The sequence below is a fragment of the Acipenser ruthenus genome, chromosome 1 (assembly GCF_902713425.1).
Source record: "Acipenser ruthenus chromosome 1, fAciRut3.2 maternal haplotype, whole genome shotgun sequence".
In the NCBI taxonomy this organism is placed as follows: Eukaryota; Metazoa; Chordata; class Actinopteri; order Acipenseriformes; family Acipenseridae; genus Acipenser; species Acipenser ruthenus.
This window is the reverse complement of record NC_081189.1, coordinates 67634190-67653776: the sequence shown is the minus strand read 5'-3', so window position 1 is coordinate 67653776 and position 19587 is coordinate 67634190. Positions and strand designations below refer to the sequence as shown.

Here is a 19587-nt window from a genome sequence, read left to right as displayed (position 1 = left end):
TGCTGTTATTGGTTGTCACTGACGAGTACCATCTAGATTTGAGCTCAAACGCCCATCACACAAGCATTCACCCAGCATGCTCGAGCTGCAAGAAAGGGAGGCGTGTCACACATATGCGAGTGCAAGCCTCAAGTGTTCATATTCTTACATCAGATGTGGAAGTTTCATACAGAAGATAGGCGCTGTTAGGTTTTGGTTTAAATACATGAAGCGCTGTCTTTCCTTAGCATAATCGACCACATCAATTTCTGTACTACAGTGACGTTGACGGAAATATCTGTACTGTTCGCTGTAAACGGTACCTCAGTAGTGGTAAGTGACTTTATTTATTTCTTTTATTTTTATTTATATATATATATATATATATATATATATATATATATATATATATATATAATTGAAAGAACGAGGTGGACACAATTCTTAAGACTAACTAGCAGTACAGTGTTAGTAGCTTATTTTTGTTTCAACGCGTTATCTTAGCTTCCGTTTTTCTGTTTAACCTAGTTTATTTAGTTTCTGGTTGTAAAGAACAAAAATACTGTTTTGAAGAACAGAACCTATATATTCACTGTCTGCATAATGATATCTCAAATAGGCCTACTACATGTAAATGGGTATTATCTTGTTACTTTTTGGGATAATGGAAATTAGTATAATGTCGCATTGCATGTATGCGCGTCATCGCAGTTTTCTGCAATCACGGAATCAAAATAAACAAATAGTCTCATTTCGTGATAAATCTACTACTGCTACAGTAACCGCCCCCCCGTAGCTTTCCAACCACACCGTATTGGTATCTGATTCGACAAAACCATTTGGCATAGCGACTGAATTCGTCTTTCATTGGACTGATAGTGTGTCAATCATTGACGCCTCCGGTCTATTTACCTGACCGCCTTCCATGTTAATGTATTCCCACGATTGGCTGGCTAGAGTTTTAAGGGTTATTCTGATTGGCTGATCAGGCTGTCATCTGATTCGACTGTCAAAACCTTACCCTTTTATCTCAACCATATTTTCACTGCAATAGTCAAAATAGGCGGGCAAGGTAGGCTGTGCTCGTATTACCCAGAAGCCTGATCTATCCAGGCAACTATATCGCACCATAAATATTTAGGTAAGTTTTTTGATGTCTTGTAAAAAAAACAAAAAAAAACCTTACTGTTATTTGAGGAACGCAATTTACAGAAACAATGGATTTCATGGTTAATTGAAGGAATAACAAAAAAAGGTTGTTGCGAAAAAGAGAGGCTCGCTAGATCACTGTTTACTGTTAATATATGAAAAGTATGTGTTGTGTTACCTTCAATTGACCGATTCTGGTAACGCAATGTTTGATTGAATGGTTCGGGCAGCTACCAGCAGGCACCGACGTCACAGTCAGTGTTTTTGTGCGTCAGTGGTAGCAGCAGCAGGTCATTCATAAATCCTATGGGGCACTAACACACGAAGCTAAGGTCTGGGTTTGTCATACCTAAAGACGAATGAGACTGTTGCCCATCAAGAAGAAAATTGTATTCATTTTATTTCTTCGCTGGGATGGAGTTGGGGGAATGTGTGTGGGTTTCATATTATTATCAGCTTTATTTTGTTTTAAAGATCTGTACGTTTCCTAGTAGCTGCCATAAGAGTGATGTTTATGTCTGTTTCTTTATATAAACAAAGAGGAATTGGGTCTGATAGTAATCCCCTGTTTTTTCACAGATTATCTGACAGATTATTATTATTATTATTATTATTTGTTTATTTAGCAGACGCCTTTATCCAAGGGTGTGTGACTAGGGTGTGTGAACTATGCATCAGCTGCACTGTCACTTACAACTACGTCTCACCCTAAAGACGGAGCACAAGGAGGTTAAGTGACTTGCTCAGGGTCACACAATGAGTCAGTGGCAGGGACCTCCTGGTTACAAGCTTTTCTTTAACCACTGGACCACACAGCCTCCTATAAGAATCAAGACAGATTACAAGCTGGCTTGCTTCTCACGATCCTTTCAGTGCAGCAGATGGACAGTTCCAGCTCCTTTACTGTATATTAGAGCCCCAGCATTTTTAATCATCTCAATAAGATTAATGAGTGGTGTACTGTTTTATTAAATGCCTTTGTTGTTTTCCCACTTGTCTTTCAGAAAGTGTAGTAAGATAGCTGCTTTTCGAGACGTGCTCAAGGTGTTTTCCTCCGGGTGTCTGCACAGGGCTGAGTTATGTCAGCAGCTGCACTTTTGAACTTGGTCAGGTCTGGTGGATTCCAAGTGAGAAGACGAGTGCTGCTGACCACCCGAGTTCTGAAAGACGACACGCGGCTGTTCCGCACCAGCTCCACCCCTGAGCTTAGCTCATCCAGGTTTGATCCCGACAGCAGTGGCCGCCCCACCACCTGGGACAACTTCGGCATCTGGGACAATCGCATCGATGAGCCCATCCAACTCCCCTCCAGCATTAAGTATGGCAAGCCAATTCCCAAAGTGAATCTGTCGAAGGTGGGCAGTGCCTCGCAGATCGGCAAGCGGCAAGAGAATGAGGACCGGTTCAAAGTGGCCCAGATGACTGACAACATCCTCTACTTTGCTGTTTTTGATGGCCACGGTGGACCAGCGGCGGCCGACTTCTGTGACAAATACATGGAGAAATACATTCTGTAGGTGATTGTGACGTATAGGTTTGCTAGCCAGCTTGAACCTGTTATTCACACCCTGGAGGTGAACTGTAAATGCTTGCAGTGCTTCTTTCTGGCTGGTTTGTAAAGTCAAGAATGTTGCCTTGTAAAGTTACTGGCATTCTTGTATGTTAATGGATTTTTGAGCCTGTGCTTCTTGCCCAGTATTGATGGTGTGCAAGAAGGTCAGTCACTATGAATGACTCGTATCACTAATAGTGTTGTTTTCTTTCTTTTGACTTTTCTTAAACTTTTTTTTAATATAGCAGTTTAGTATTTTAAACCTTACCATTCTTTGCCTAAGTATTCATATGTCACTTCCAAGTTATTGATTGTATCTTAATCATTAATACAAAAAATAAATGCTACCTTCTAATATTTCTGCTGTAGGGATTGCATAGCTGAAGAAGATAACTTGGAGCTTGTGTTGACCAAAGCATTCCTGGAAATAGACAAAGCATTGGCAAGGCATATACACCTCTCTGCGAATGGTAGGTATAATAATGAACACACTGGAGATTCTTTGGATAATTTAAGCGACAAGTAATAAAACAGTACAATGACCAGATTTTTGTAAAAACACTGCATTTTACATTGAAAACCATGTGTTATATAGGTTTGCATGCTGTTTTAGTGAAGTATTGACAAAAAATAACCCCTGCCATACTAAGTGTTACCATTGCATTTGTACATAATTAAAAAAAGAATAGTCAAAATAATAGAAATATCACATTTGTTGTACTGTAATTTCAGATTGTTTGATTAAAAACATGCTGCTTGCAGTACATGAAGAGGCTTCGTTCTTTCAAAGTTTTCCCTTTTTGCAGTTTCACTGCACGTTGCACATTTTCTGTTAGCTTCACTGACAAGAAAACCATGAGACAATCTACTTATAGTGGGCATGAATAATGACGAGAAGCGATTTCCTCTTCAAAAGAAAAAAAAAATAACACCTACAGTGCTGATACACAAACTGTAACACAATTTCACTGTAAACTACTAGCTCAGTAATTAGCAAAACAGCTTTTTTTTTCTTGGCACAAATTAAAGGCTATTCCAGATAAAATGGGTCATTATGTTGTCTCAATTTCCATGATTCACAGCGCTTCTTTAGCATTTAATATTGCTGAAAAAAAGCTTTTAAAATTGTAACAGTTAAAAAAAAAAAGCACTGTTGTTACTTCAATGGAAACTTAGGTACAAGTCTGTAGATGATGCAGTATTGGAGCATGCCATACTGCTCTTCTGTGCAACCAAAAAAACATTGTGATTTGCATTGTTTTATAAGGACATTTTCTATCAACAATGAATACGTTTTATTGATAATACATTAAAATGAATCATTGTATTACCCAATTTATATGAAAATGTATTAATATTTACCAAACAGTACTTCTTATTTTTAATTAACGTTCACATTTATTTTTCAGTGCAGCATGCAGTTATGCCTCTCTAATACATTCACCTAAGAATATATGAGTAGATCTATGCAGTTTCCACAAACAATATAAACTCTGTTTAATAAACAGTGTTGCTAGGCAAAGACCAAGGAAGTGGATTATGAGGCAATGTTACACAAAAGCAAAAACAATACAGGTTTGTTATGGACCTCCCACATAACACCATTGAACTTATTACAACAATGACCAGTTCTGTCATAATTCTACACACTTTCTCTTGTAAAGTACATGTAGTATTACATTATCAGATAATTTGATTATCATTATTTGTTTTAATCAACATTGTCACAATAGTCCCAGTCCAAACTGCGCTAATAAGCATTTCAAGGCACAGTATTTTGCAATGTTTGTTTTGAAATAAACTAGGTTAAATGTCTTAACGCAACAGTGAAAGACCATTTTTCTTAAACTAAACATTATTTTTTGTTTTGTAAAGAGAAATGTATAGACATTTCTGGGTACACCCTGGTCAAACTAGCAATGCATGGCTCTATTAATCTATACAAATCTAAGTGAGCAGTACTTGATAACCAGGGATCCTAGTTTTCCTCAATAAAAAAAAGAAAAAAAACCTCAAATTTTCCAATAAAAAATTAATTAGTTTTTATAGAAAGTATTTATTGGTACACTTTCAAATTCGAAGGAAGTTACAAGCTCACCAGAATCAAAAATATAAACAAACGTACCATTTTACTTTAAATATTACAAATACGTCTGTGTACTAATAATAAAAACCAAAAAATAGTATTTATACAGTGCCTTGCGAAAGTATTCGGCCCCCTTGAACTTTGCGACCTTTTGCCACATTTCAGGCTTCAAACATAAAGATATGAAACTGTAATTTTTTGTGAAGAATCAACAACAAGTGGGACACAATCATGAAGTGGAACGAAATTTATTGGATATTTCAAACTTTTTTAACAAATAAAAAACTGAAAAATTGGGCGTGCAAAATTATTCAGCCCCTTTACTTTCAGTGCAGCAAACTCTCTCCAGAAGTTCAGTGAGGATCTCTGAATGATCCAATGTTGACCTAAATGACTAATGATGATAAATAGAATCCACCTGTGTGTAATCAAGTCTCTGTATAAATGCACCTGCACTGTGATAGTCTCAGAGGTCCGTTTAAAGCGCAGAGAGCATCATGAAGAACAAGGAACACACCAGGCAGGTCCGAGATACTGTTGTGGAGAAGTTTAAAGCCGGATTTGGATACAAAAAGATTTCCCAAGCTTTAAACATCCCAAGGAGCACTGTGCAAGCGATAATATTGAAATGGAAGGAGTATCAGACCACTGCAAATCTACCAAGACCTGGCCGTCCCTCTAAACTTTCAGCTCATACAAGGAGAAGACTGATCAGAGATGCAGCCAAGAGGCCCATGATCACTCTGGATGAACTGCAGAGATCTACAGCTGAGGTGGGAGACTCTGTCCATAGGACAACAATCAGTCGTATACTGCACAAATCTGGCCTTTATGGAAGAGTGGCAAGAAGAAAGCCATTTCTTAAAGATATCCATAAAAAGTGTCGTTTACAGTTTGCCACAAGCCACCTGGGAGACACACCAAACATGTGGAAGAAGGTGCTCTGGTCAGATGAAACCAAAATCGAACTTTTTGGCAACAATGCAAAACGTTATGTTTGGCGTAAAAGCAACACAGCTCATCACCCTGAACACACCATCCCCACTGTCAAACATGGTGGTGGCAGCATCATGGTTTGGGCCTGCTTTTCTTCAGCAGGGACAGGGAAGATGGTTAAAATTGATGGGAAGATGGATGGAGCCAAATACAGGACCATTCTGGAAGAAAACCTGATGGAGTCTGCAAAAGACCTGAGACTGGGACGGAGATTTGTCTTCCAACAAGACAATGATCCAAAACATAAAGCAAAATCTACAATGGAATGGTTCACAAATAAACATATCCAGGTGTTAGAATGGCCAAGTCAAAGTCCAGACCTGAATCCAATCGAGAATCTGTGGAAAGAACTGAAAACTGCTGTTCACAAATGCTCTCCATCCAACCTCACTGAGCTCGAGCTGTTTTGCAAGGAGGAATGGGCAAAAATTTCAGTCTCTCGATGTGCAAAACTGATAGAGACATACCCCAAGCGACTTGCAGCTGTAATCGCAGCAAAAGGTGGCGCTACAAAGTATTAACTTAAGGGGGCTGAATAATTTAGCACGCCCAATTTTTCAGTTTTTTATTTGTTAAAGAAGTTTGAAATATCCAATAAATTTCGTTCCACTTCATGATTGTGTCCCACTTGTTGTTGATTCTTCACAAAAAATTACAGTTTCATATCTTTATGTTTGAAGCCTGAAATGTGGCAAAAGGTCGCAAAGTTCAAGGGGGCCGAATACTTTCGCAAGGCACTGTATTAGTTTATCTCCGAGTTAGTCTGGATGGCTATAGCCAAACTCATTGACCCGATTGTTTACGGCATCTTTAAACAGCTTGTTGAGTAGTAAAAACACACTGAAGTACACTGCAGCTGCGTTTCAGCAGGAATGTGACCTGAGTGTGTCTCGCTCACCAGAAGCAGTTTTATTGAACAAGTATATTTACTAAAAAATTCTCTAACAGCATAGAAAATCCATGTTTTTTCCGTATTATTCCGCACCAAATGGATTCCTAGGATCCCTGTTGATAACATACAACAATTGAGCTTACTAAAGCGTTATTACAAAAGAGATGCATTCAAACGAGCAGCCCAAAACATTTTAACTCAACAGTCAATGTCCATTTTTTCACTGGAATAGTTTTTATTGTTGGAAGTATTAAAAGTAGCTACACTTGGTACTTTAGCGAACACTATCCCATAATTTATATTACTGTGGCGTTTACCATGATACATTTTATCTTGCAACACTGGGTGATGCTATTTATGGGAGCTGCATTTTCGATAATGATCTGCACTGTAGGCTGTATAGCTGTACTATATTTTAATTTCCATTGCAAACTTTTTGTAATGTTGACTTACATTATGTGCCGGGACTTAAAAAAAGGAAATCTCAGTTTAAAGCTTAAACTTTGATATCTGAAAGCACTTTACTTCAACTACTGTGTAATTAACCTTCAATCAATAACTGAATATGTTTATCTAATGTATGTTAAAAATATTCAAAAGTGCTAAACGCTTCTAAGAAACACATTTTGGAGCTCTTATTGCTGTAGCCCCTGGTGTTGCAGATGATTTTTTAATGTTTGGCCGCTGTTCCTTCGTGAAATTTCCTATTTGCCTCTGTGTACGTGTTATTTGTGGCAGAGCTGCTGACCAGCTTACAGTCACTGGAGGCCCTGGACACTTTTTTGCTGGGCTTCAGTGGAAGGAGACCTGCTTAATTTTATCCCAGGTGAAGGAGTCCAGCGGTTCCTAGTCTGGACTATTGGAAGGTTCCTCATCTTTTTCTCTCTCTCTCCCTCTCTCTCTCTCTCTCTCTCGCTCTCTCTCTCTCTGTATCTCACACACTTTAGTTGAGATGGCACATGCAGTAAAAACTGTGCAGTGAGTGTTCTCTTAAAAAAACAACTAGTTTTGTACTATCAACTGTTAGGGAATGATACGTTTCTTATTAATTTATTTTATTTCTTTTTTTGTATTAAAAAAATAATCATATGATAATTTACTTAACACTTTTAGATACACTTTTGAAGAGTCGATCATGTTCCAGTGCTTCTAGAAACTGCCTCAAAGCTGTTTTTTATTTCTTGCTGCAGAAGCTGCTGCTGTCCTAGTTTTAATTTTACTGCAGCACTTAACTTTTGCCTGTTTTTAATCTACTTTGATCAGGATGTTGCACAGACATCCTGTCAAAGATCTATTGCAAGAATAAATATGAGATGACCAAATGGAATACAAAGTGCTCCATGGCTGTGGTCACCTGCAGTAAATGATGGATAGACACATACACACTCGAACACACTTCCAAATAGGCAACAACAAAAGGCTCTATAGACATTAAGCATGCCACATATACAACTAAATATTGTCATAAAAACCCTTAAAAATATGTGGGCATGAATACAGGCCAGACTTAGAATGAGAATACCCCTGGCTATTTCTTCCTAGTGGCTCTTGTTCCATGACTGCCACTGGCAGCAACAGAAGATTGTTGCTATTTCTTGGAAAAGGGGTAAGCAGTGTATTTAAGATACTTACTGATACATTGATAAAGGGCAAGTGCTGTGCTTTTAAACTAACACAAAAGCGTTATGTCTTATTTACATATACCGGTATGCATTTATATGAATACTGTTAAAACCATATATCACTTCCCACATTTTCGTTTGGCACCCAAACATACATTTTTAAAAAGTTGATTGAGAAATGTGTGATATCTGACACAACTCTATCTTCATACAACAAGAGGTCTTCTCATTTAGTTTCCTCATAACTGTTAGGTGGGTTCTTCTGTGTAATTATTTATTAATTAACCCTACAACACTTTTTCTATTTTAAATACTGCTGCTCTTTAACACTATATTAATAAATTACTACATACAATACAAATAAAGTGAAATGAGGCCTGTGAAGAATCAGATTTATAAAACTTTTTTTTTTTTTTTCTGAGCCCACTTTAATGACTAGAAGTAAAAAAAAAAAAAGTCTGTGTGGTCCAGTGGTTAAAAAAAAGGTCCTGTAACCAGGAGGTCCCCAGTTCAAATCCCAGCTCACTCACTGACTCACTGTGTGACCCTGAGCAAGTCACTTACTCCTTGTGCTCTGTCTTTCAGGTGAGACGTTGTTGTAAGTGACTCTGCAGCTGATGCATAGTTCACACACCCTAGTCTCTGTAAGTCGCCTCGGATAAAGGTGTCCGCTAAATAAACACATAATAATAATAATAATAAACGATTTAGTGTCGCTATTAATATACCTCACAGTTTAGAGGCCATGTAAATCCACACATTCACACAAACAATTATTGCCTTCCCTCTTACACCAGTGCCAAGAAATCATTTTTTCAGAAATGTTTTCTTCCAGTTCCTGGTGCCCATACATTTTATAAATGTTCAATACATTTGAAGAATGTGATTTCTTACAAAGGATCAGTAAAAAGCAGCTTTGTGAACAAGCAATGAAGTGTTGGCAATTGGCAGTTTCTATGACATCAGTCCACATTTTTTTTTTTTTTTTTAAATCATTTGTTGCCCTTACAAAAAGAACCAAGCTACCCTTGGATGATAGCCTGTTTTATCCTTTCTGTCTTATTTATGGAGTGAGAGTGTCACTGTTATTGCTGATGTTAACATTGTGAAGTGGCAGTACTCACTGTGGGTGTTGATCTCGGAAGAAACCCTGTTTCGATTATTAATTGCTCATTTGAATCTAGGTCCACTTCAGGATGGTTTCATGTTCGTTAGCTTGATCTTTTACTTGGTCAGGGATGTTGTGCAGTGGAGGTAACAAAAGTTCCTCCGGTAATAATTTGAGCATTAGGACTTCAGTTTGACTATCCTCTGTTCTATTTAAGCACCTGCCTCTAGATTTATGTGAAGTCACATCCATATTGGCACAAAAAACAGAAGCTAACACCTTGTGGATGTAGTTCATTTCTCACACTTCTTCATATGTATTTTTGCACATGTCACAAATCAGGCCACTTCTGTGATGGATTTCTCCTTGGGATAAATCCTCAAGATGTGAATATTACCACTTCTGACCTCATTTGGGTAGCAGACTGCAGTTGATTTCTGTTCACCCCACCCACCTGCTTGATTTACTGTTTGTAGTGGTGAATATAATTGTAAAAGAGATTTGAAGAGTTCTGTGTTACATCTTGACCTATATAAAAAGATCAGAGGTTATTAAATATCTGGTGTGCCATGCATTTATGCTTGTAGTATTTCCGGACTGAAACACTGCACTCTTTTCAACATATGCCTGCTTTTCACTCAATGCTAAAAGGATGAAAATATTCTGCTTGTGTCCTTTTCAAAGATGTGCATTTGCGGTCATTTTCAAACCCCCCCCACACAGACAAGACAATACCATCTTGGTCATTGTCTAAAGTATCTAGAGTCTGATCAATTCATTAACATCTAGCAATAACAGTATCTGCTCTTAACTCTGCTATATTTACCTGTAGATGAGCATTTTGTTTTGTTTTATTTTACACGTTTGATAGAAAATTATTTGTATTTTTCTTTCTTTAAGTAGTCTCTTGTCCCTTTTTTACAACAGGGCTTAATGATCATGTATCGCCCTTCAAATTAACTTTGTTCTGGAAAGTCTTGTTAAAAAATTGATGATAAAATAAAATAATGTTAAATAGTAATAAAAGGTCTCAGTTTGACTGCACAGAATTATAAAATAATGGAAAAAACAACTAAAACCAAAACAATAGCTAATATTGATCAGCCTCAATTGTTAATCAAACTATAATGGTGAAGTAGAAATCATGCAGATGTAGTGATCTGATTTAAAAACAAACGTCCCTTTTTATTTAAATAAACCAAAAAGTCTATAAGGCTTTATTGTGTGTATGATGGGTTGTCTGAGCATGGGTGGTACACTGACGCGTGTGTGTTTCCTGGTGCTTGTAGCCTCCTTGCTGAGTGCTGGCACCACAGCGACGGTGGCCCTGCTGCGTGACGGGATAGAGTTGGTCGTAGCCAGTGTGGGCGACAGCCGGGCCATGCTGTCCAGGAAGGGGAAGGCCAGCAAGCTGACGGTGGACCACACTCCTGAGCGGAAAGATGAAAAAGAAAGGTATGTAAGCAAACCAGGCCCATATTTTCTACTGTAGCGTTAAGATACGGCAGGATGACTAATTTAGTACGTTCAAAACATTATGCTACAATGATCCCACTTTCTGTAATTGCAGCTGTTTCTTTTAAATTACGTACATTTTTATACTGCACGTCCCTGGGGTATGTAATTTAAACAAAAATAACATTTTATTAATGTAAAGTGGAAAATCCAAGCCATTTTTTCTAATCTTCCACTATATGTGCAGGGATTGCTAAAGTGGCTTCTTGTTCAAGAAGTTGTGTTGTAAATATCACATAGTAATGTGCTTGATTGCAGTGAATGAGAGTGTTAATATGCTATAAATTATGATGAGATAAGCAATGCAACATCCTCAGAACAGTACATTTTGGGTTAAACCTTTTGTAAAATACTATGCCGTTTAGGATTTGTAATTTTCCTTTACTGAATAAACATTTACTGCCTTACTAAGTCATATAGTGGACTTCAATTTCACATGTTCTGCCACACCTTCCTGCTCATTGATAACTTTATCACTTCAGTACATGCCTGATGTTCTTGTAACCTTGTGTGTGGTTCGGGGGGCAGGAACAAGGTCTCATCCCACCCATTCCGTCCTGCCAATAATATCTGCTAAATTCTGTCCTGCCAATAATAGCTGCTAAACCCCTATTTAAACCCCAAGTCATGCACTTGCTCTCTGTCTTGCGTTTTTGGTTTTCCACCTTTCTCCCTTCCTCCTCCACTCTGCTTTCCTTTTCTATATTGCTGCTCCACTGCTGCAATGGTCTCCCTCTGGGGGAGCGAAGCTCACTTCCCAACCTTAGAGGCCCAGCTGCGCTGACCTCATCCTCCGCCAGGAAGGTTCTCCACACGCCCAAGAGGACCCCTGGCCAAACCTATCCTAACTCTGTTTCGTTTTCCCATTCTCTCATCTCCCCAGTATTAGAAATCTTGTTTGTGTCAAGCCCATTAAAAAAAAATGATCAGCTCCAGTCAGCACTCTAGATAAGGTTTTGGGTCTGGGAGTAACTTACCCTCTAATTTTAACACTGAGAGAGTAACATTTATTTTTTGGGGGCAAAATGCAACATTACATTGAAGTCATGAGTAATCTTGATTAAATACTGTACATCCTTTAAATTAAAAAAGAACCTTCCATTTTAACTGCAATGTACAACCACGCGTGTGTGTTCAGCACATTTTTTTTCATCACACTGACTCTGCAAATTAATTACTTATATTTTAACATTAAGTTCTGAAACTCGGTGAACATGTTAAAACTTCAATATCAAGCCATACAGATAAATAAAATGAGGAAATGCAGTTATAAGTTATAAAATTGTTTGTTTAATAGTATAGGCACCTTTTTTTTAGCGGTTACCTCCAACGATGGTTCCAGTTGGGTCTTATTAATTGAAAACAGTATTGAAGCTAATGAAAGGTAGAGAAATGGCTAACCAGTACACCCTTCAGTTCTTTCTTTTTTTGGTCATATAGTATTGCTTTATTCACTTCACCTTCTATTTCTAACTTCTGTCGCTGTCTTCTTTTATCTCCTAGGATAAAAAAAAGTGGTGGCTTTGTAGCCTGGAACAGTCTTGGTCAGCCTAATGTCAATGGCAGACTTGCTATGACACGGAGTATCGGAGATTTTGACCTGAAGCATAAAGGAGTCATTGCTGAGCCTGAGACAAAAAGGATTAATGTAAGTCTGGAAAATGTGAACTGTTATTAAAAGGGCAGGACACAACTGCATTGTGGTATATCACCAGGCGCTCGGTCAACAGTGGGGTGGGGCGGGGGGGTGGGGGATGCTGCTGGCTTCAGTCACAGTCTAAAGTTAGCTGTACCTCAACATGAGTGTGTGTACAGCAGCAACATTAGATATCACAGCAATATTCTTTGATATATTTTCACATGTGTGTGGTCCAAAAAGTGCCGGAACCCTGTTCCGGTGTGTTCTGGCAGGACTCGAGTACTGGCAGAGATGGACATTTTGTGTGTGTGTGAATTATTATATGGTACTAGTATGTCTAACAAAATATATGTGTGGAATCAAACAAGAAATACGGGTAGTATAATGTAGATAGATATTTACTGTAAACAAAACAGAGTAACTAAGCAGGGGAAACTCCCCTAACTTTCTTGTAATTTCAGCTGCATCATTCTTATGACTCTTTCCTGGCGCTGACGACAGACGGGATCAATTTCATCATGAACAGTCAGGAGATCTGTGATGTCATTAATCAGTGCCATGATCCACTTGAAGCTGCTCAGGTGATCTCTGAACAGGTAGGAGACAAGGCTGACTGATGCTGTCCAGATCTACAGGTAGTGGATAAAAAAATGGAAACACCTGGGTAAATGAGGGACACCAAGTATATTGAAAGCAAGGGCTTCCACACAGGTGTGGCTCATGCGTTAATTAAGCAAATAAGATCCCAGCATGCTTAGGGTCATATATAAAAATGCTGGACAGGCCTGGTTGCCTATATTTATGGCTAGCATGGCTGCAAGAGGAGACCTCAGTGACTTTGAAAGAGGGGTGATTGTTGGGGTGCGCTTTGCAGGAGCTTCAGTGACCAAGACAGCTGAACTTGCTGATGTTTCACGGCAACGGTGTCTAAGGTGATGTCAGCATGGAACTCCCGAGGGAAAGACATCATCAGCAAAGGGCAACAGTGGGCATAAGCACATACTCCAGGATTGTGATATCCATGCATTAATTCGAAGTGCAAGGCAAAACGGCCAGTTTCATCAAAAACGGTCTGCCGAGAACTCCACAGAGCGGGATACCATAGTGGCCCATCACCCTATTAAGTGATTTTACATTGGTGTTTTCATTTTTCTGTCCACTACCTGTAGCTTATCAGTTTGGTTGGTCTCTGCTTTTGTGTTTTTTTATTTATGTGAAATAGAAATATACTCTCACATTTCTTAAGAAACCGGTTTGCTAACCCACATTTAATTAAAAAATAAAAAAATAAAAAATAGTACAAAACCTAGCATTTCAGTAAACTAATTCAGTTTAGAATTATTTGTACTGCACCTAAGTTAAACAGTTAACTGATTAAACTATGCAATGCACCAATAATGCTTAACATAATATGGAACAACTTGCATCTAAATTAGGAATTCTAGTGGGGAAAAAAAATAACTGAAGAATATAGCTTGTCTCGATATTTAAACCTAGGAAAATAATAGCTGGCCAAATATTAAGTGCTGGTGGCTTTTTCGGATACTAAAGCTTCCATATTTAAAAACAGAATAAAAGCGCTCAGTCTTTTTAGTTACAGGTAATTCATTTTCATGTATATTATAAAGTGGTGATAATGGAGATTGAGGCAGTTTAGAGATGCCACAGGAAAGGTCTGGTGGTGACCTTGGATTTCCAATTCTACACTGAAGTGTAGCAGATGTTTGCCTTTGGGCAGTAAGTGTGTACGAGGTCTTGGTGTTACTTTAGCATAGTCTAACCACCAGAAGGAATGAAAACTAAAGTTTTCTTTCTTTTATATGCTTTTTAGATTAGTCTCTTGAAGCTCTTGCCAGATACATTTAATCTACTAGTCTCTTGCATTGGTAAGATCTAGTGGGGGTTTTTTATCTATGAAAAGAACATTACATGCCCTTGGCTTTAAACTGTGTGAATCATTCATCAAGTTTTCTGATAACTCAAGAAATTAAACTTAGTCTCAGTATGTAATCATTCTCAGTTCACTTTCTAAATAAATTCTCTGAGCTCTGTATGTGCTTGTTAACAAAAGATGGATGGATATCTGTTGTGAGTGATCCACTCTACTACTGGCTGAGCTGCCATTCCCTATTTAGTGGTCATTAGACAGGATGTGATTTTGTCACAGTAAAAATATGTAGAAATCACGGGACAGTCATGGCTAAAAATAGACAATTTCACAGAATGGTCATGCCTACAAAGAACTTAAATATATTTATTAATGTAATAGATTGTAATATTTTAGTATTTGTGCAAAGTAAATATATTTAATGTATTTAGCAAGTATTTAATGTTTTCTTTAACATACACATCTAGTCAAAAGGAAACATAGATTATTATTATTATTATTATTATTATTATTTAACAGTACCTTTAAAAAACAAACAAAAAAATAATAATAATCTGAACACTGAAATGTAGTTTAAAATAAATGTTCTGTTTGTAAATTGACAATTTTACAATATCCTTTTCGTTAATGTCTATTTAAACACACCTGTGGTTTTGATATTACAAGTATATTAAAAGATCAAAAGGATTGTTCTGCATTTACACTGTTGACAGGTTAAGCACCTCAGAGGAAGGACAGCAAGAGCTACAAATCGAGGTTCATGCTTCTGCAGAACTGTAAACCGCCCTCCCTTTAGGCTTTGCATTATCAAGTGTATGCAGAGGTATATTTTCTGCACAAAAGGCTTCTGTTAATTTGAAGTTTGTTTCTCATTAAAGCTGCTCCCTCCGCTTTCATGAAGTTGTTTGGGATATTGCTCTGCTAGTTGCTTAGAGTTTAATTTCACCACTTTTTTATAGTTCTGTGTAAGTATTCACCTTCATGTGACGTTTGCTAAGCGCTTTAACTTTACACTGAAACCAATTCAAAAGACGTGAACTGCTTCTTTCCTATTTTCACTCTGAGTGGAAACAAATGTCAGAATCCACGGGTTCCGTGACCGTCATGACCCCCCCTAGTCATTAGTCTTAACTCGTAATATTACGATTTGGCATTTGTTCTATTCACCCATTTTTTTTTTGTTGTAATTCTAAAAGTAAAAATGTACACACTAAATTTAAAATCTACCGACAATTTTATGTAAAAATCTAAAACATTTCTTTTGTCCAATGACTGATCATCTAAAATCCATAAATAGGTTATGCTCTTTGGGACTATTTTGGAAGCAATGAGAACAGTTAAAGTTTGCAGTTGAAATTGTGAAAAAAACAGCAGTTTTTGTGTTTTTATTTACAGGCCCTTCAGTATGGTTCAGAAGACAACAGCACAATCATTGTAGTCCCGTTCGGTGCCTGGGGAAAACACAAGAATGCAGATGTCACGTTCTCATTCAGCCGCAGCTTTGTCTCCAGTGGAAGATGGGCATGAAGACAGTTCCACTGTTACCACCAACAACCAACGTGCAATATGATCAGTATGCAGTGCACCCACCACACACTAAGGAGAAACCATGGGGCACAGTTGACCTTAAATTCAATTCTAGGAAAAATATTTGCTAACTATATTGGTGAGCAGATACATTGAGTAAAGGGACTTGGAGAACAGGGAAACAAATACACAAACAAAAAATATTAAGGAAATACGTTTAATATATAGTGAATATTAAATATATTATTTTCAGAAATTGTTGCTAAAAAGAAAGGACACCACAGTCATAGGAATTTAAACGTGTAAGTGGCGTTCATTTTAATATTCAAAGTAGAACCTAATGCCAGCTAAACCCTTCTTACAAAAAGGTTCTCAGCTCATTTTACTAGAAGCTTAATGTAAACATTAACATAAAGCTTGCTTAACAAGCAGATTCTTCTACCTACTTACCAGTGCACCAGGTATTCTAAATGAGAAGATTTGTACATACAGTACAGTACCTCCCTCCGCAAGTCTTCTCTACCATGCCAGTTATGTCCTGCCCTGAGTAGTATTGAAACCAGTGTATATCTACCCAGTTCAGCTGAGTCTGTGCCACAATTATTTATCTAAAGATTAAAGTTGTTCTTTGACAAAGTCAATAAATAAAACAGTGCTTGAAGTGAGTATGATTGAAATTGAGCAGGTATAAAATAGAGGAAATACGGGGTTTAACAAGTAGATCACCAGAAGGATTTTTAATATGTATAGTAAAAATATTGAAATGTTGTTTAAAAAAGGTTGCTTGGCAACTTGACTCTAGTAATTAAAAAAAAAAAAATAAAAAAAAAAAAATAGTGCTTTGCATACAGATCACTCATATTTGTATATTAATATTGTATATATTGATATTTATATATTTTTTGTCACTGGCAAAAATTGCTGCTGTTTTAGTACAAGATTTGTTTCTGTAAATACATTATTCTTTTAAATGGTAAGCTGCTTTGAAATGGTTTTCAATTTGCATGGTTGTGCTTGCACAGTGTGGTTGTGATATCATTAACCTGGTATGTCTGAAATGGCTTTGAACTGTGTTCAGGCTGGTCTCCTGATGTCTAGCATTGCTGCAGCTGTGGTCACAGGTTGAACAGTGTGAAAGTCGTAAGCCAGAGAACAAAAATACTTAACCATATTATGGCCGTACAGTTAAAAGCAAACGTCTGTCTGTTTTTAACAGGGAAATTTGGAAATAATTTCAGGCTGTAGGAGTTTAATACCTTTGTCGTGAAGCTGTTACAAAGTGTGCTTGTGTTGTATTTCTTGTCTGGTAAGAAAATAGACTCTTTCCACATCTCTCTAGTTTCATCAGTTGCATTGCAATGTGTCTTTATTGCAGTCTGTAAATACAGAAATGTGATTGTATTGTTAAGTTGGTTTTCAGATGTGTGTAATGCATTTTTTTTTTTGGCTCTACATAGCACAATCCTAATCTCTTCACCCTAGATGCGGACCCTGATAAGATGCTTAAGTGATAGTTTAAAAAACAGTAGCTTAAAAAACAATGAAATAAAAACATTTCAGATTCTTCTGGATGTGAAATATGATTGTGATTCTTGCCTGTATCAAAACTTTGTTGAACAGGAGGCATTCATTTATTGGGAGGTTTGCTAAAAGCACACTTTTAAATTTTCACTAATATTTTTTTTCCCTCTGTCACAGGAATGTCCTTTGCTTGTACACTTAGTCAAATTACACAAGCATGGAAAGAAACTCACAAAAAAAGCACAATTACACTATCGTTTTACATTTCAAACCTCCCAGCTCCTATCGTCCAGCCGGGATTGAAGAGTTCAGCAGTGTTTTTATCTTTGTGCAGATAGATTGGATTAAAAGATTAATTTGCACCTTCCCTTCTTTCTTAGACTACAGGTTGTAGCTGCATGATATCGCATGTTGGGTTACTACTCGCTTTCCCTAGCAGTCGTAAAACCTTATTTTAATAAAACAGGCCAGTCACACAGGGTAATTATTATACTTTGATATTGTAATGATATTCATTATACTGTATGTAGCATTTAAATAAAAAAAAATAAAAAAAAAAACTCTGCCAAGTCTTCCCTTAAAACATGGGTTATGTTGTACTGTCAACCTTCTCACAACGGCATGTCTGTACATACTAGACTAAGTGTGCTTCTGCCTTTAAGTTATATAATTACAATTAAGTAACCAAGATATTGTCTGATGGTGGAGGTGTAACAAAAGTGGAATGATTGATTATTTTGTTGTTGCAAAAGATTTTCCACTTAGAGCTGTCTGTTGTGAGCATATCAGTAATGTGACGTGGGTGTTCTGTACCGAAGGTATGCCTTTGCTAGGGGAATTGTGAAAAAACTGAAATGTCTGTATCATTATAAATGTATTTAAATAAAGAGTTTTTGGCACAGTTTGGATGTGAACCTGTGTGATGGTATGCTGTTTCTGGCGCTTTATTGAGGCTTTCTGCACCGTGCTTTAACTTCAAACAAGTAACATACCATCTAGATTTTTCTTAAAACACATTTAAACAAATAATCTTTGGAAACTGAAACATCTGTGAAACAAGTGTACAGCTATGGCCAAAAGTTTTGCATCACCTAGAATTTTAGGATTAAGACATACATTTAAAAAAAAAACAAAAAAAAACTACATGAACATAATTTAGATCTTTTATTTAACATCATGTAATCAAAGAAACTACAAAATGATATCGCAAAAGTCTACCGGACGCCATAATAGTGGTTTGGTATTTTATGTTTGTTTCTGAAATGTCAAATTGTTCAATTGTCAGTTTTTCGTTAAGCATATGGAAAAATACAAAGCAGAACATAATTCAGTATGTTAATGTAACAGGTTTCATTGAACTTAATGAAGCAAAATCTGTTCATTCTATAGGGTGAAAACTTTTGGCCATAGCTGTATGTCTAAAACTTGAATTAGTTGCATAAATGTCTAATCATTTGAAGCCAGTGAACTGCTGCAATTATAGCACAGAGACTCCTAATCGTAGAATAGGCTGTGTAGTTTCCAGGCCTGTGTTGTGTATTGTCTTTAACACATCAGTGTATTGAAGGTTCAATCCCATAGTGGTGCACTATGTATCACCTTGTGAATGTCAGGCTTAACCATGAAAACTACCCTGTTACTGTTTACTGGTGCTCAGAACTGCCTTTGTGTATGTGTGTAGCAGTGCATTTAAAGTACTTCTCACAAAGTTAAAGTAAACATGCACAAGGACACTCGCACATTTAGCTGGAATGTTTGTACATTTCCACATGCCGGCAAACATGCACAATAAAACTCATCAAACACTGGTATTTATTATTCAATTTCACAAATCATCTCAGGCAATTGGACTGGGTTTTGTGGCCATTAACCCCAACCACTGAAGTAAGTGCAGAACACAGCAATGAATAATGCTGTGTTTCAATGCTGAAACACAAACTTAAGAAATCCACTGAATCAGTTGCAGTAACTTTACAGTACATAATGGGTGACTGTGCCTAGAAGGCTGTATAACCATTTTGTTTATCATTAGCATCACAATAGTTTAAGGCAGGCTGGGGTCCAAAACTTTAAATCTAGGGGTTCATGATAAACTATTTTCCTTTAAGGGTAT

The 19587-nt window shown here is 37.2% G+C and overlaps 1 protein-coding gene across 2 annotated transcripts; it reads left to right on the top strand.

The window, feature by feature from the left end:
* The first annotated feature begins 85 nt into the window (after nucleotides 1-85).
* Nucleotides 86-18375, top strand: ppm1kb (protein phosphatase, Mg2+/Mn2+ dependent 1Kb). Of its 2 annotated transcripts, none has more exons than XM_034035762.3 (7): nucleotides 86-312; nucleotides 2133-2641; nucleotides 3050-3150; nucleotides 10674-10839; nucleotides 12403-12547; nucleotides 13000-13134; nucleotides 15822-18375. In XM_034035762.3, the coding sequence occupies exons 2-7, from the start codon at nucleotides 2208-2210 to the stop codon at nucleotides 15951-15953; spliced, it is 1113 nt and encodes a 370-aa protein (XP_033891653.2). In that variant the 5' UTR covers nucleotides 86-312; nucleotides 2133-2207; the 3' UTR covers nucleotides 15954-18375. The 2 variants fall into 2 exon arrangements, with proteins under 2 accessions (XP_033891653.2, XP_033891654.2); XM_034035763.3 differs by lacking the exon at nucleotides 86-312 and adding an exon at nucleotides 990-1120.
* The last annotated feature ends 1212 nt before the right edge of the window (nucleotides 18376-19587 follow it).